Raw genomic sequence first — 18,613 nt, 5'->3', positions numbered from 1 at the left:
AACAAACCACTGTTAAAAAGTCATCTGACACTAGTAGTACATTGTCTAAAAAATGGATCTCTTTTTCAAGCTAAAAGCTACTTTCTGTTACTTATTAGCGCAAAGTATGAAATTGTAAAATGACTTATCTGGTTATAACTAAGGTGTTACTATGTTATTACCAGGTTAGTTATTGGAAGTAGGATTGAATAGACAACCACAAAGAAAAAAAACATTTTTCTAGTAAATTGCAATGACCCAGCACCTGTGAGCTCTTTTCTAAACAGTTCTTCGAGCACCTCAGCTCTCCATAAGGGGAACCCTGGTGCCTGCGAGCACCACTTTGGAGAACCCTGGTCAAAAAAAAAGGCCACCAACCAGAGACGTGAATCCCAAAATAATGGTCTTTTCTTACCACAAGAGGGCAGTGGAGAGCATATAAATAGCTGCTTTTATCTTAAACGAGTTTAATTTCCATTTGTTTGATTAGATTTCTTTCCTTTAAAGTAAGGGTTTCCAATATGTTGCTCGCGGGCACTAGTGTGGCCCTTAAAAACAGCTGAGATGCCTGCGGACCTGTTCTGCCAATAGCTCACCGGTTCTGGGTCACTGTGATTTTCTAGTAATGGGGTAATCTATCGCCGTTACAACGCTGTTATCATTACTGACGGTCAAATCTGACACCATTTTCAGCTGGGGGGTTTTCCGCTTGCCTCTAAGTCAGGGGTGTCGAACTCATTTTAACTCGGGGGCCACACGATAGAACAAACATTCTGTCGGGGGCCGGACTAGTAGATTAAAGAGAAAGAAAAAGAGAGATAAAGAAATAAGAGAAAGAGGGAGGGAAAAGGAGAAGAGGGCGGGACAAAGAAAGAAAGAGAGAGGGGGAGAGAGGGGGAGAGAGCGTGAGAAACAAAAGAGAAGTCGTGAGAGAGGGGGAAAGAAAGGGAGCGGAAGAAAGAAATCCAAAGAGAAATAGAAAGGCAGAAGGGGAGAAAAGAGAAAAAAAAGCGCAAAGGGTAGGAAGAGAGAAAGAGAAAAGAGAGAAAAGGAAAAAAGGAAGTTAGAGCAAAAGAAGTTAAAAAGACAACGAGAGAGAAAGAGACAAAGAGCAACAAAGGAAGAGAAAAAGAGAGACACAGGGAGTGAAAGAGACAGAGAGTGGGGTAAAAGGGCTGGGAAAAAGAGAGAGAGAGAGAGAGGGAGAGAGAGAGAGAGAAATACAAGTACAGTGTCTTTGTTCGAGGCACCTTTCTTTGGCAACATCAAGTTGACATATTTCAACCTGCAGTTTGTTTTTCTCTTGCGCTTCTCTGAGTGTTGTCTCGCGGGCCGGATTCAATCCCTTAGAGGGCCGGATCTGGCCCGCGGGCCAATTTGACACCTGTGCTCTAAGTTGTCTACGTCGCGTATTTTCAAATCATGTCACCACTCAAAATAGTGACTAGCATTTAGTTAGATAGTGATTGCTGATTTAGGATTTATTAATGCGCGGGAAGAAAAGGCGAATTAGGGGCTGAGTTTTGACAGCACCCGACTCATGTCATTCGCAAACGAAACATCTCTATGGGCCCGGTCACACAGTCGTTTGCGTCTGTATCGCGGGTAAAATTTTGCGGGTTTTTTTTGCCCGTGGTTGCCCGCAATGGAAAATGCGCAAAATTGGCCAACCCGCTGTTCATCGGTGGTATGCCCGCAAAACAGACGCCGGCGACTGTTCCGCTTCCTCATCGCGTCATTTCCGCGTCATTTTCTCGTGTGGACCACGGGTATAAAAGCTGCTGAGCCGGCGTTATGCCGAGAAATGCATCCTTGCTGAGATTTGCATCCCCTCGCTACTACAACCACTTTTACCTCGTTTTATCTAACTTTTATATCACTTTTAGGGAATTTAATGGCGAACATATCACTTCGTCTTGCATTTGTTGGGAATGTAATACGACTTAAACCATTCCGTCTTTGTATTTGTTGTGAATGTAACCGAACGGTAATGCACGCCGTATACAAATCACTTTTGAGCAGGTAACATGTTTATTTTGCCTTTTTCTATTCAAATCGCTCGTATTGAAACTGTTATGCACTCTACCATAAAGCTTATTTCTGCATAATAAGCTTTACGGTAGAGTGCATAACAGTTCTCAAAAGTGATTTATATACGGTGTGCATTACCGTTCGATTACGTTCACAACAAAAACAAAGACGGAATGGTTTAAGTTGTATTACCGTATTTTCCGCACTCTAAGGCGCACCTAAAAGCCTTTATTTTTTTCAAAAGCTGACCATGCGCCTTATAATACAATGCGCCTTATTTATGGATCAACATTAAGTTTTCCAACTAACTTGCAGCCGCCGACTCGATTTTCCCCCGAACGCCAAGTAGTATGCGGTGGATGGTGGGATTTATTTACCGGCGTTTCATTGGCTAACCAATGTGTCAATCATCAGTTGAATCGATCACTATTGGCTAAAGTTATTCGGAGGTCAAGAGGCGGATCCTTCTTATCATTTACAGACTGCCATTGGCTCAAACGGCAAACAAAGCCTGCAATTGGCCGAAAAAGATGTGTCAATCATCAGTTGAATCGATCACTATTGGCTAAAGTTATTCGGAGGTCAAGAGGCGGATCCTTTTTATAATGTACAGGCTGCCATTGGCTTAAACAGCGAAACAAAGCCTGCAATTGGCCGAAAAAGATGAATGCGTATAGCATGTGGCCGATGGCATAGAGAAAGCATTTTTTTCTATTCTGTATTTGTAAATATTGTATTCTCCTGGATTTACTACCCTCACGGATATAAGAGGACATTGTCTGCACATGGTCTTCTGATGATCCCGAGAGCAAAGAAGTCTTCTGCTGGTTCGAGAGCGTTCTCCATCCGGGCACCGGTGCTGTGGAATGCTCTTCCCCCTGAGATTCGATCTGCAACCTCAGTGGAAATGTTTAAATCTAAACTTAAAACTCACTTCTACTCCATTGCATACGAATAACCTACTCCTCTTGTCGGTTGAAAATAGTTTGTGTAATATAGTGTAACAATCTGTGAAGCCCTTTGAGACTCTTCGTGATTTAGGGCTATACAAATAAAAATGACTTGACTTGACTTGACTATTATGAACACAATGACTTCGGTGAGCTATTCCCGGTTTTATATTGTCTTGTTTCAGACTGAACTCGATGTTTCTGTGATAAGCGGTGCAGATAATGGATGGAATGGAGTGTCTATTTTTAAATTAAACTCAATTCCAAGTGTTTATTGTCATATGCACAGTAAAGTTGCGAGCGAAAAAGAAAATAGATACGAAGGAATGGTTATCATTTCTTGAATCCCAAGACTTTAACCTTCCGAATGATGGAACGATGCATTTGAGTGACATCTTACGGACACCGCATTCGCACGTGTTCTCGACACGTATTTGCGTCTTTGCAAGCTTTCGGAATGTTAAGGGGGTAATCAGTTGGACTGAACTATCTGACTGTTTTGTCCACGTTCCCATTGTAGCGCCTTATAATCCGGTGTGTCTTATATATGTCAAAAATAGGACCAAAAACAATTTTTTTGGGGTGCGCCCTATAACCCGGTGCGCCTTATAGTGCGGAAAATACGGCACATTCCCAACAAATGCAAGACGAAGTGGATTTGGTTATATGTTCGCCATTACATTCCCTAAAAGTGATATAAAAGTGGTTGTAGTCTCGGCAGGGATGCATTTCTCGGCATAACACCGGGCTGTAGAAATCATAACCGATCAAGACACAGTCCCGTGAAGATCAAGATTTCAAGCTATGGCACCGAAGAAGCCAATATGTTATTATTGTAATAGTTTTTCATTTTTATTTTATTATCTTGTTATGAAATGAAAATAAATGTCAAGAAATAAAAATGGATTAAGACGAGGTCACTACGGTGACGGGGATCCATGTTCACCCCTTGAGGTCTCGAGCACAACTGACGTGTGCTCGGCAAATCGCGCTGTATATACGCGGAGAAAGGCGTTTGACCGTCACACGCGTAACACGCTAATTTCACGTAATAACACCGCGATACAGGCGCAGAACATGCTATGACCGTGCTCCACCCACGATTACCTGCTGAAATTTTGCGTCCTACCCACGCGTAACCACGCCCTGGCTGCGGCAATAGCACGTCATTCCGCGTCATTTCCGCGTCATTACCTCGTGTGCCGCCCGCGGTTAACACGTGTTCTAAAGTTTTGAGCAGCGCAAAACTTTTTCGCGCGGCCAACCGCGTGTAAATTTCCGACCGCGAGTAAAGCACTGCTGTATCTCGTCTATATGGCGATCTCGAAGCGTCCAACACCGTCTGCTTCACGGGCAGAAATTTCTGGCCGTGATTCAGCCTCGATACGCCCGTGAAAGGCAGGGTGACCGGGCCCTAAAGTTTTGAGCAGCGCAAAACTTTTTCGCGCTGCCAACCGCGTGTGAATTTCCGACCGCGTGTAAAGCACTGCTGCATCTCGTCTGTATGGCGATCTCAAAGCGTCCAATAGCGTCCGCTTCACAGGCAGAAATTTCTGGCCGTGATTCAGCCTTGATACAGACGCAAACGGCTGTGTGACTGGGCCCTATGAGCCGGTTCTTGGAAGTGTAGGAAAGGAGGGAGCCAGCTCCCAGCCAATCAACAGTTGGTTCCTCCGAGAAGCCTTTTTTTCTCTTGTGATTGTCAATATACATTTTGTGGATTTTGTGTTGTTGACTTTAAGTTGGTTGAGCATAAAAAAAACGTTTTAATTGTTTTGTATTTTATCTTTTTTTGTAAATTTATTAATATTTTAATAATATTTCCTGTGTTTTTCAATCTTAATATGTTCATATAAATATTCAAAGTATTTTTTTTCTTGTTTTATTTGTCTTTTTCCTTTCTTTATTTTACCACCTTTTAAATCATTCCGAGTATAATGTTACATAATAATTGGTAATATGGGGATTAACGCAACAAAAACAACCTTAAGATCCATTTGGGACCCCAATACTGGGCTCCTTCTAGTGAGCCAAGACAAAAAAAAACTGTTCTCCAAAAATAGTCGGAATTCCCATCTTTGTAGATACACTCCAGTCAATGACGTCACCACACTGTTTTGTATTTGCTCAGAACACATAATCTTTGGAAACGTTTACCTTTCCTGGTAACTAGTTACTTTAACTAAAAAGTAATTCAGTTACTTTTTGGAAGAAATAGTGAGTAACTATAACTCATTACTTTTTTGACAAAATGTGCAAACACTGGTGGTCTGATTCTATTTAAACCTACTTCAAGAAAAAAAATCTGGTAATAACGTAGTAACAACATAGTAATAACATGATAAGTTGTTATTTTAGAAATGCAGTTCATATCGAACTGGGTGCCCTTAGCACTAATCCTTAACAATAAGTAGCTCTCAGTTTAAAAAAGATCGGAGACCCCTGCTCTAAACAACACACACTGTGTCCCTTTAAAGCCCCTTTTTCACGTTTTTTTTACTATTTTGTGCCCAATATTTTTTTGTTGGTCACTTGACAGAAGCTGAACGTGTCATTTAAGGCACGAAGGAGAAAACAATTCATTTGGTTTTCTCCGCTTACACGTGATCCTTCATCTCCACTCCGTCCACCGCTTTGTCCTTCTTCCTATCTCTAGAACTTCGGCCTAGAGCTTCGGCCTCCTCCAGTGTAGATGTTAGCGGCTTACCCAACGTCTCCGGTAGCATCAAAGTCAAGATGCCGATTACGAATGCCAGGATGCCCACAATCAGCTGGAGGGAGAATATATTTTTTTATCTTTTCGAGAGTCGATCCATAAGATGAGAAAAATGGGAGGTCGGACCTGAGGTAGGTGGACCCAGACGTCGGCCAGGTAGACGCAGAAAGGGGCTACCACGCTCCCCACGCGACACATCATGCTGCCGCTGCCTACCGCCAGGGACCTGAAAAGCAAGGGTGTTACCAGGGGAGGGCAGGGGTTGGCAATTCCCACCCAGGGACACGTTCTGCCCACCCAGAGAAAACTGGATGTAGTGGTGAGGGCAGTTCGGGAAAAAAATAAATGAAAAAAAAGACAAACAAAAGAAGAAGAGAATATTAAAAAAGAGAAAAAAAAAGAAAAGTAATAAAGCAAGACAAATCAGTAAAGAGCTGGGCGGAAAAAAAACAAAAGAACAAAGGAAAAAAAGAATAAGAAGAAAAAAAGAAGTAAACATGCAGGTAAAAATAAGAAAAAGAGCAATAGAAAGTAATAAAATAAAGCTAGGAAAAATTAACAGAAGAAAGGTAAAATAAAACCAAAAAAGTCAAGTAGATAAAAAAAATTGGAAAAAACGGAAAATATAAATACCTAGAAGAAAAAAGAAACAAAAAAGTACTAAAGTGGAACCTCGGTTTTCGAACTCCTCTCAGTTCGAACAAATCGGAGTCCGACCAAAAATTTTCGAGAAATTCTTGCTTCGCTGTTCGGTCAAAAAATCGGAGTTCGAACGCCGGTAATGCGTGAGTGCGTAAGCTAGGGTGCGATGCTGAGCGGCGTACAGGTGTAGATCGCTCTTTTCGTGACCAACTGTTATCGCGTGCGGACGTGCTCCGTTTTGCTTTCGCTTTTAATATAGGTGTACGAAGTGTTTCAGCCCCTAATTATGCCTCCGAAGAAAGTCAGTGCAAGCAGCAAAGTTGCTACAGGTGAAAAAAGAAAAGTAGTGCGCACAACTATTGCATTTAAGAAAGAAATAATAGCAAAATATGAAGGAGGTGTGCCAGTGTCTGATCCTCTCCCCACCGTCCACCTGCGCCTTCTGCTGACCACCACAAAGGTAAGAAATGCTATGCATGATTCTTTTCTTTATCCTTTTATTTTTTTATTTTTACACGTTCATGTTAGCCTAATCTTTCGTAAGGAAGATTACGATAACGCAAACGTTAGCTTTATGTTTACATTAAACATTCAAGGTAAACATTCAGGGTGTTGGAACGGATTAAAACGATTTACATTATTTTTAACGGGAAAAATGATTTCGGTGATCGAACAAATCGGTTTTCGAACAGGGTTCAGGAACGGATTACGGTCAAGAACCGAGGTTCCACTGTACTTAAAAAAGGAAAAGAAAAATCAACAAAATACCAGTGAGGAAAAAAAGTGAAAAAAGAGAGAAAATTGTTTTTTTTCTGTTTCCTCTTTGATTTATTTTCTTCCTTTACTCTTTTCTTTCTTTCTGCCCATATTCTTCTTTTTCTTTATTTCCCCCTATTTTTCTTTTTTTACGGTGTTCCTTTATGCCTCATTTTTTTAATTTCTTCTCCTCTCTTTTTATTCCTTTTCTAAAAAAAATCCCTTCTTTTGTCTTTCTTTGAGAAAGCCTGGGTAAAATTGAAAGGAAAGGGGTGATTTGTCTCCTCACTTTCAGTCTTGATAGTTTTTAGTTTTCCCTTGACTCATTTTTGGTTACTACACGTTACAGCGACATCTATTGGACAAATATAAAACACTTTCCCTTTAAGAAGAGCTGAATGTTTTTTATCAGCGCTGTTTTTGTAAAAAAAAAAAACAACAACATATGACCCAACTTCACCCAGACCCTAGCTTTGGCGGCCCCCAACTCAATTGAGTCAATTAGATCCCTTTTCATGTTTGTAAATAAGTGTTACGTTGCCAAGCTGCACATGCGTATTGTTGAGACAGAATTCATGTCAGTTTATGGCAGCCAATCGACGGAAAAAAGATCATGAATTGTAGGTAGTAACATTAATTGTATTTTTTTTTAAATCCCTAAATATGGTATCCTTGGTATGTGACAGGTCCACACATTAGGCTAAAAAAAGGCCTTTGGTTCTTTCTGTTGGACTTCAATGACAACAAGCAAACAAAAAAATCCCAGGTCAAAAAAAGGCAGTGAGCTCCTTTGGTGTCAATAAGTGATGTATAAAAGAAGAGCATAATGCTTGGTTGACCTGATGATGGTGGGGTAAAGCTCACAAGTGTATAGATAGATGAGACCAAAAGCGATGGCGATGGCAAACTTTCCGGTCATGCTCAGAACGATGGCCAACGCTTCAATGTCCTGCAAAGATGCACAAACTTGTTATTAAAAGCGGTTTCAAAATGATGATTGCATTGAACACCTGGGTACAATGCCTTGCAAAGGGATTGCCACACTCCCCAATTGCCCAATATTTTTGCAACAGTTACTTGTTATTTCTTTGTAAATATATTAGAAAATGATTAAATTATTTAGTGCCAATTCAAGATCGTGTCTGACATGTTGTTGATTCAGGCGGCCCGGCAGATGAGTGATTCCTGTGGGGAGTTTGCATGTTCTCCCCGTGCTTGCATGGGTTTCCTCCGGGAACTCCGGTTTCCTTCCACTTTCCAAAAACATGCATGTCAGGTTAATTGGCAGTCCAAATTGTCCCTACGTGTGAATGAGCGAGTGAGTTGTCTGTCTCTGTGTGCCCTGCGATTGTCTGGCAACCAGTTCAGGGTGTCACCTGCGCATTGCCCGAAGATAGCTGGGATGGGCTCCAGCACCCGCGCAACCCGAGGGAGGATAATGATGCAGATAATGGATGGATGGATATAGTAATGCTGTCATAGGGGCACCATTTCCTATGGTGTGTCTTGGGCAAATACAGCCTAGTGGCCAACAAATGTTTCCACCCGGTCTCAAACATATATATATATATAAATATAAATATATATATATATATATATATATATATATATATATATATATATATATATATATATATATATATATATATGTGTGTGTGTCATGGTTGCCATGGCGCCCAATTGGTCCCCGCCGTGTGGCGCCAGGTTGTCACAGTTGCCACAGCGCCCAATTGGCCCCGCCCACTGACACCAGCTGAAACGCGTTGACAGATTGCTGCCGGACTACTTAAACATGGTCTTGCGAGTTGCCTGGTGTCAGAGTGTCTGGGAAACGTCTGCTAGACTCTGTGTGATATGCCAAGTCCTATGAATCTCCGTTTTTGCCTGTGTTTTGATCCTGTTATATTTTTGGCCTGATCTGTTTGATTTCAATCTACTTCCGCGACCATCGATCCCCGGATCGAGTATGTGCGCATTCCTTTTCTCCCCAATAAATTGTGAGTAACGTTACGCGATTGGGTTCTTATTCTTGTTTCCTGTCCTGGTACATGACAATATCTCTCTCTCTCTCTCTCTCTCTCGCTCTCTCTCTCTCTCTCTCTCTCTCTCTCTCTCTCTCTCTCTCTCTCTCTCTCTCTCTCTCTCGCTCTCTAGATATAATCTATACATCTATTATCTATATATAGATATATAGCAAGTGATTGTTTACTATCGTCCTGTTATTCTGAAGTAACAGTACTTTTACTTGAGTAAAATATTTGGCTACACTACCCTACCCTGCTTTGGGCCCACTTGTGTGTTTGGTACTTTGGTCTTAGTTTTGTTAACAAACACCGTCCTTGTTTTGAGCACCCCTTCTTCCACATGGGTCCTTCAAAATGTGACAAAATGGAAATGAATTAGTTTGTTCTTATGGCTAATTGACCATGTGGCTTTAAGTCTTGTGTGGCCGGTACAAAATCAAAGCTGATTTTTTTTCCCATAACACGCAGCCTTTAAGCAAGGGCCCTCGCTAGTCGAGAATTTACGGTAATTTGTATCTGTTGGCATGGCAGCCAATACTAAAATTGTGTGTCTTTCACTGAAAGCCAGATTGACCTGGAGGAGGTCAAAATTCACCTTATAAACAGACAGCAGCACCTGGCTGCTCAAAATACACTCGCCAAGAGTCGTCTGAGATGACAATTTGATTTCCTTCCCAGCCAGGAAGGCGTGTGGTATTGCATAACCAGCCTTGGGCCGTTGACATAAAAATTCAGTACTGCGGGAAAATCTGCAAAAACGCATGGGCAAGATACATCAACCCGGGACCATCTGTGGGTAAGGGGAAAACAGATGCAGTCCATGGTGGAGACAGTCAGTGACCATGGAGTCCCCTCTCACACTACCCTGGTGCGGAAACTTGCTCTGGAATAGGAGTGAGAAGTTTAGCTTGGGACTAGGAGAAGACTGGCCATCACTGCCAACTCAAGAGCGCTGTGGCGCATGGTCGAAACGTCTACTTGCAAAATTTTGCAAAACTACCTCATGGCAGAACCTCGGTAAACATTTAAAGAGGAAGAGGTAGAACTAATTTGTGTACCAGGATGTAATAACCTAGCGCGCGGGTAGGGAACTAATGGCTCGGGAGCCATATATGGCTCTTTTCATGAGTACATATGGCTCAGAAATAAAATGTAACTATTGCACATCTCTCTGTGGCGTTCCAAAGTCAAGTGATTTCATCCCGATTTTGGTCCATATAAAGCCCAAGCAACTTAATGCAGAAGTTCGATAAGAAACCGTTTAAACTGATAAATAAAAACGCTGGCAAACGACTTTGATTGGGTGAGCAGTACAGGTGGGCGGATCCCTGCACACAGCGCAAGGCAGTTCCTTCTCTCTCTCTCTCGCTCAGTGCCGTCTACACCGAAAGTGAATATGACGATATGCTTATCGTTTGCAGTCATTTGTGACATTTTTACGAAAGAACTTTGCATGCACATTGTTTTGAAACCGTTATTAAGGACAAATTTCATGGAAAAATATGCCCCAACACTCTTAACTGAAGGTGGAAGACAAATTGTAAATGGCATATTTACATTGATTTGGGACCCAGGATTTGGCATTATTATCATTTCATACATTTGACTAAATCATCAAATGACACACAGTGAAATAAAATATGCTGAAGAATTAGCTTTGGTCTAGAGATCGTGTTTGGCATTTTTTTCAATTTTGTCTGAAAATATATGATGTGGCTCTCTCATTCTCTTTTTAAAACATTTTTTGCTTTTATGGCTCTTTGGGTCAAAAAGGTTCTTGACCCATGACCTAGCAGGTGATTTGTTTCCATACATACAGGAGGGACCACTATGATGAGCATACAGGCGACGCCCGCCAGTAGGAGAGCCGGGGCGCACGTTTTCTTGCGCCCAATGCGGTCCATGGCAAAGCAGCCCACCAAATAGGACGGAAGCTCCACAGCACCTGCATGTAAACAATCACAGCAGCATGTTCCGAGTCAGCAATTTCACACAAGCGCCTATTCGCGAATAGCTGTGGGTCAGGAATCGATGTTCCCTCTAATTTTCCACGGGTCTGAGCGTTCACACAAAGTCGGTGAGCAACGCTTGAAACAACAGTGAGCAACGGCAATCCCAAGTGTGGCAACTAAATCATTATCAAACATGTCCAAAACTTGACATCACGTTACATTTTGCTGAGTTTCCAGGATTAGCAAAATTATTTTTCACTTTTGAATGAATAGACTAATCTACTATTGCAAAGGTTGTACAGCCTACAAACGTCATTTTTTTTACAATTCTTTCACAAGATTTCCATTTCTTTTTTTTCCTGGTATCTTTTGTCGCATGATACTAAAATTTTTGGGGGCTTATTTAGTCGGTTGCACGATACTGAACTGTATTTAATTACATTTTTTTAAGTGGAAGTTCAATGTTGAATTGACTTGATATAATTGAAAATTATTTAAATGCAACACAAACTTTTTCTACTTTTTTGTAAACTCCTTTTTAAAACAATCTTATCGTGTTTATTTATTCCCAGCTGTTACTTTTTTCTTGCTTTTTTGTTCTCTATTTCCGTTTTCCTTTTATTTATTTATTTTTCTTTTTTTCTGACATTTTCCTGCTCTTTTTTCTCTTTTTCTCTCCTTTTTTTTCATTTTTTTCCCAGCTCTTCACTACTTTTTCATTTTGGTATTTTTTTATTTTTTGTTCTATTGTAGATTATTGTCCCTATGTCACGATTTGCCCATTGCCTTCACTTGTGCCCGCTCGTTTGGCTCCAGCTGCTGCCCATTTCCTGATTGGTTCACCTCTTATCTAAACTTAGTACTCTCTTTCACTCCTGGTCAGTCCGTTATCGAACCTCCGCACATGCAAGTCAAGCACAGTTTGTCTCTGGCTCCCGTCCGTCCTGTCCAATCCTGTAGCCTACTCGTATACCGCTGGCTTCCCGATCGTCTCCGGCTACCTGACTTGATTCCTTCCTTCGACCACGCTCCGATCTCCAGTTCCGGCTACCTGACTTGATTTCTTACTCCGATCTCCCGTTCCGGCTGCCCGACTTCTTTCTGTCCACCGAGCGTGCTCCGATCTCTCGTCCCGGCTGCTCGACTCATGTCCGCCCTCTGACCACAGTCCGATCTCGTGGGCTTCCCGCTTCTCCTGCCCAGCGATCACCGAATCGCTGGTGTTTGTTTTCTACTGTTTGGGTCTACTGTCTTTTCTGGTTCAAGGATTATAATCTCTGATGAGTGTCGCTCATGCAGAACCAAAACTTGTAAAGTTTGGGAGCATTGTAGCCTGCAAAGGGCCAATAAAAAGACTACTTGTAGAATGTTACAAAACTACATGGCAGTACCTCAGTAATGCACGAACATCTAAGGAGAAAGCACTTTGGACAGTCATACAAAACTGAGTCTGACCCGCCTCGGTAAGCCTAAATAGTTTTAATGACATGCATTTTATTCTTTATATGCATATATTTGGCTATAAGAAAGAGCTTGAGCGTTATGCTAGACCAGGGGTTGGCAACCTATGGCACGCAAGGGGTTAACGAGTAGCACACAAGCGCATGGCAAAATAATAATAATGATTAACATTTTAAAAATGCGCATTTTCACCTCAAATTTAGACATTTTCAGTAGCGCCCCTCCTCCTCTGCTTCGTGTGTCAGTGTGTTTGCGCGGCGCCTCGCAGAGGAGAGATTTGTGTTTTAACCCAGCCAACGAAACACACGCGCGCGGTAAAAGAACGAATCATGACGGCTCCTCGAGCGAAAACATCTCGTTCTTTCCAGCCAGCGTGGACAGACGAATGAGGCTTTGTGCAAAAAAATGACCGTGCTGTTTTGTGCCTCGAGAGTGTTGTACCTCGCACAGCAAGTGTTAAACGTCATTACAAGACGAAACATGAACATGAATTCAAGGAGGCGACATTAAAACGTGCACTGTCCAGGTATGGCAAACAAACACAGACCCTGAAGTACTGCTAAAAACACCACCACTGAAGCATTCTATCACATCGCTCACTGCATAGCAAAGCGCAGAAAACCAGTGACTGATGGCCAATATTCTAAAGAAGCGTGCTTGTGCGTGTATGCGTGTGTGCGCGCGTGTGGTAGCTGTCCATAGCACTTGTTTTTTTATTGTAGTTCATAGTTAATAAAGAATGGTTGATTCTGGTTAATTCTAGTGGCAAAAAGTTGAAGTCATGGATGGCTACAGGCCTTTCCACTTGTTATTCACAATAATTTTTAGTTGATTGATGAACAAGAATAAGATAAATTGGTCAGTTATACCAGTGTTTTTCAACCAGTGTGCCGTGAGACCTTGTCTAGTGTGCCGCTGGAATTTTCCCAGTTTTAATCTTTCCAAAAAATCAGGCCATTATTCAGTATTTTTGCTATCTTCAGACAAGGAACTGTTATAGTGATCCATATCAGTAGGTGGCAGTAGATTTTGATATAATTCTTACATACTAATTATTTGCTCATGAGGTAGCACAGTACATTTAATAATGTAATTTGTTCAACAAAGCGGTTTAAGATTGCACTGTAAAAAATAAAAACAAAGCACATCATTCTTTTTTATTTTAAGTATTATTTTCTTCTTTTTATATACTAATTATCTACTTATGAGGTAGTACAGTGAAATATTTGACATAACTTCCTTTTCAAACATTTTCGACGGACGGTGTGCCTCTGAATTTTTTTAGGAATGAAAGTGTACCTGGTTCAAAAAGGGTTGAAAAACACTGAGTTATACAATTAAAATGTATATCCTTGTTGTACATTTGGACTGATGTAAAATTACAGCTCTATTGGGTATTAAAAAAATGTGCGAGTCATTACATTGGTGTGGCTTTCCACTGATTTAAAAGGAAATTTGAAAGTGGCATTCCACACCGAAAAGGTCGCTGACCCCTGTGGTAGACCAACGGACCTGTTCTGAAAATGGCTGATCAGAGCTGGGCCATTGTGGTTTTTTAGTAAAATATTTTTTTCATTAGTTGAATGAGTCTATTTAACCCTATTTTCTAATAATTAACCTGGTAGTAACATAGTAACAATAACAATAATGTTTTTTTGTAGAAATTCATTTAAATCAATTTCAGTTCATGGGCTTCATGGACAGAACAAATGTATTACATTATGGATAATTGTTTTTAAGCAATTAAATTACTAGAATGAGACCTTATTATTGTATTAAACAAATCTATCAATTCAACTTTTTATTGATTTATTTTACAGGAAACAAAACAAACTTAATTCCTATTTATGGCTTTATAAAGCAAATGAGCAAAAATGTGCATTTTTTAATTTGCTATCCTCCTACCCTTTTAGTTAGTTAGCAAGCAATCAAGCTAGCTGTTTACATTTTTTTGCATTCTATCTAGCTAACATTTTATCTTTTTGCTAGTGATTAAGCAACATGTTGGCCTTCTTTTGAGCTAACTATCTAGCTTTTATTTTAGTATTCTATCTGGCTATTTTGTTGGCCTTTTACTCTTTTAGCAGGCTATCTAGCTCCTTTCTAGTTTTTTTTATTTGTTCATCTTTTAAGCTAACTATGAAATTACTATTTTAGCTATTTAGCAAGGCATCTGGCTAGGTTGTATGGTAGAAATGTGCATCCAACTGGTTGCCCTTTGCGCTAATTTGTAACAAAATGTAGCTTGACTCTCGAAAAAGGTTAGAGACGACTCATAGACTGTGCCTTGAAATTAAACGCATGCATCTCGAAATTTCTCATTTGAAGTTTTGGCTTGCTCCCCAGTTTTCCTTGCAAGTTCAAAATTCATTGAGGTCTTCTCCCCTTATTTTGAGTGAATTGAACTTTAACCTTATCAATGCAATTTGCTCAACAAATCTTCAAAAAAGAACTTTCAGGCCTCCTTACCGACCAGGAAGAGGTTGACGTACTGGTTCCCGCCCAGTTTGACGGATCCCAGCGAGAAGACGTAGTAGCCCAGGCTGCCGATGAACCAGATGGCCCACACGGTGGCCGTGCGGCCCGCCATCCTCCAGCTGCCGAATAAATCCAGGATGGACAGCTTCTTCTCCGGAGGACGAGACTCCGCCTCCTCCCCTGTCCCCTTTTCCAACAACGCCATCCCGTTTTGTTCCCCCGACTCCAGAAGTTCCTCCACCTTCAGCCGTGTCTCAAGACCATTAACGCGGGCCATAGTGTCCAAGAGGTCCTGCGCTTTCTTGTATTCACCCTTGGCGATGAGGTAGAAGGGTGTCTCGGGCAGCTTCCAGCAGAAGAACAGGAAGGGCGAGGTGCAAAGTGACAGGATGATCTGGTAGATCCACCACACGCGCACCAGGTAACCCGTGAGAGCCACAACCATGATGCCCACGGCGAAAGCAGCGTGGACGTGCATGGAGGTCCATGTGCGCACTCGGATTCCGGTGAACTCGGTCACATACACGAAGACCACCACCAGGTAGCCACTGGATACCTGGTAGGAGAAGAAGCAGGATGAGGGGAAGTTCTGAATTTCAAAAGAGAATACACGGGACCCTTTACATAAGAGATTACCTTGTTGTCAGATCAAGCTTGTATCTAGAATTCGTGATTTGTAACGTCTTTCCCCATAATAAATAACTGAAAAACAATCTGTTCCCAGCCTGTTCAGTCCTAGAGAATGTTTTTGGTCGACCATCTTTGTACATCTCTAAATTTCTAAATGTACACTTTCAATGTCCCAAATAAAATAAATCCTTGGTATAATGAACTGAAAAATAAACAATGTATCTGGATTAGAAGTTTTTATGAGGAAAAATTAACTTTATTAATTGAATAACCCTTTTATTCTAGTTTTAAGAAATGTTTACATTTTTGCTTGAAAATCCCACATAGAAAAACGTAGTTTTCTGCCAATGGATGACAAACTTTTTAGTAGCATTTTAGCTTGTTTTTCTAGCATAACAAGAAAAAACAGAGACAAAAAGAAAGAGGGGGAGAGGGAAAATGAGAAAAAGAAAGACACAAAGAAAGAAAGGAAGAGAAAGATAAACAGAGAAAGAAAAATAGAGTACGAGTTGGAAGAGAGAGAAATAAAGGGAAGAAGAGAAAGCAAAGAGAAAGAGAAGAGAAAATAGAGAAGAATAAAGAAAGAAACAAAGAAAGGAGGAACAATGACATAAAGAGAGAAAAGGACAGAGAGGGGAAGAAAGAAAGAAAGAGACACAGATAGTGAGAAAGCAAGACATAGAGGGAGAAAAGAAAAGGGAGAAGGAAAAAGAAAGAGAGAGTGACAAATAAGAGAGAAAAGAGAGGAGAAAGAAAGAAGAGAGAGACAAATTGAGAGAAAAAGAGAGAGTGAAAGAGATAGAGACAAAGGGAGACAAAGGGCAAAAGAGAGAGAAAAAGGAAAGAAAAAAGACAGGGAGAGAAATAGAGAAAAAAAAGAAAAAAAAGGGAAGAGTGAAAAAGGAGAGGAAGAAAGTAAGACAAAAGAGAGATGGAGAAAGAGGGATAGAAATGGAGACAAAGAGGGAGAGAGAAAAATCAATGTACAACGAGAGAGAGGGAAATACAGAAAGACAGAAAGAAAGACAGAAGGAAAAAAGAGATTAAAAAAATACAACTACAGTCCCTTTGGCTTTATCTAAAACTGCAGCTCATATTTTGCCTTTTTTTCGCCTCTCAGCCTTGTCTTGCGGGTTGGAATCAATTTGTCGGTGGGCCTGAATTGGCCCACGGGATGCATGTTTGACACCTATGATCAAAGACTCCAACTATTTTCAAGGTGGGAGCTACTTTTTGCTACTCAATGCAACGGGCACCCAGTTTAATTTGCATTTCAAAAAGGACTTTTTTTTTACCAGTTCTCATGAACTGCTCTGAATATTGACAAATGTATCACCCAGAGTGACTGAGTCAAAAATGTAGGTTTCATATTTGACCCCAACCAAGAATATTACTAGAACAGCTTTTTTCCATCTTTTCTGTCCCAGTCTGATGCAGAGATTATAATCCATGCGTTTGTTACCTCCTGTCTTGATTACTGTAATGTAGTCCATAATCAAAAGCCTACAGCAGGTACAAAATGCTGCAGCGTGGCTTTTAACTAAAAAAAGAAAGTTCGATCACATTACCCCAATTTTAGCTTACCTGCATTGGCTCCCTGTTATTTTAAGATGTGATTTTAAGGTTCTGTTGGTATTATACAAAATCATGCATGGACTTGCTTCCTCATATCTTTCAGATTTAATTTCCCCCTATGTTCCGGTCCGGAGCCTTCGCTCTGAAAATGATGGTCTACCCGTGATCCAAGAGCCAAGAAGAGAAACGCAGGTTCGAGAGCGTTCTCCATCCGGGCACCGGTGCTGTGGAATGCTCTTCCTCCTGAGATTCGATCTGCAACCTCAGTGGAAATGTTTAAATCCAAGCTTAAAACACACTACTAATCTATAGTTTGTGAATGACCTATATTTTATGTCGGCAATATCTGCGTATTGTTTGTTATTGAAACATCCATTGCAGCCTGGTGATCCTGGAAGAGGGATTACATAATGTCTGCCCCTCATCTCATTGTTTCTTAATTTCCTCATTCTGGGTTTTTGAGTTTTTCCTTTTTCTCACGTAGGTTTTAGATCAGGGGATTGTGTAATAAGAGTCGTTTTCAATAATCTCTGGTTTGTGCAGCCCTTTGAGACGCCTTGTGATTAAGGGCTATACAAGTAAACATGACCTGACTTGACTAGTTACTATGTTGTTAGTATGTTATTACTAGGCTAATTATTGGAAGTTAAAAAAGAGTGAAAGAAAGACATGAATAAAGAGAAAAGGTGAAAGAAAAAAGACAAAAGAGAGAAAGAAAGAGTGAGAGTAAGATTACAAGAGAAAAAAAGGACTGAAAGAAAGAAAGAGATGGAAAGACAAAGAGAAAAATGGGACAATGATAAAACCCAGAGATCAAGTGAGGGATTAAGAAAGAAAGAAAGAAAGAAAGAAAGAAAGAAAGAAAGAAAGAAAGAAAGAAAGAAAGAAAGAAAGAAAGAAAGAAAGAAAGAAAGAAAGAAAGAAAGAAAGAAATCAATCAATCAATCAATCAATCAATCAATCAATCAATCAATCATATTGGGTAAAATATACTCAGTCAACCACAAAAAAACATATTTGACAAGAAAATCCTAATTACTGAGCACTGGTGAGCAATTTTCAGGAAAAATCTGCAGGAATCTCAACTGTCCTCAGGGGGCACCACATTGGGAGCCCTTGTCTAAGAGATAAGAAATATGGGCACTTGCCAAGATGTGCCTACAAGCCCCTTACCAGCATTGCAATGTGTGCTTATACTTCCCAACGCCACTATCAGAGAAACCACTCCGTGTGAAAAACAACAGGTGAAGGGTGTAGCTGGCTTGGACCTGCCTGATTCCTCTAAACCGGACACCGGAAACTCACCATTGCCAGGAGGAAACGGAAAACCACAAAGTAGTAGTAGTTAGCGGAGAAGGCCACGCATACCCCGAGTCCAAACTGGCTGAGGCTTGTGAACATGAGGATCTTCACTCTGCC

General features: G+C 40.8%; 1 protein-coding gene across 1 annotated transcript in view; it reads right to left on the bottom strand.

Moving 5' to 3' along the window:
- Positions 1–2,170: 2,170 nt before the first annotated feature.
- Positions 2,171–18,613, bottom strand: part of slc22a16 (solute carrier family 22 member 16) — a 22,270-nt gene continuing 5,827 nt past the window's right edge. The window contains exons 3-8 of the mRNA XM_088325611.1: positions 18,500–18,613; positions 14,981–15,545; positions 10,916–11,043; positions 7,914–8,023; positions 5,803–5,902; positions 2,171–5,731 (exon numbers count right to left, since the gene is read on the bottom strand). The exon at positions 18,500–18,613 is cut by the window's right edge and continues 4 nt beyond it. Of these exons, the coding sequence (XP_088181737.1) occupies positions 5,558–5,731; positions 5,803–5,902; positions 7,914–8,023; positions 10,916–11,043; positions 14,981–15,545; positions 18,500–18,613 (1,191 nt within the window). The 3' untranslated portion in view covers positions 2,171–5,557. The remainder of the gene's footprint in view (positions 5,732–5,802; positions 5,903–7,913; positions 8,024–10,915; positions 11,044–14,980; positions 15,546–18,499) is intronic.

Source organism: Urocampus carinirostris, chromosome 20 (assembly GCF_059441175.1).
Source record: "Urocampus carinirostris isolate Australia breed hairy pipefish chromosome 20, RoL_Ucar_1.0, whole genome shotgun sequence".
Lineage (NCBI taxonomy): Eukaryota > Metazoa > Chordata > Actinopteri > Syngnathiformes > Syngnathidae > Urocampus > Urocampus carinirostris.
This window is presented reverse-complemented; position numbering and strand designations above follow the sequence as displayed.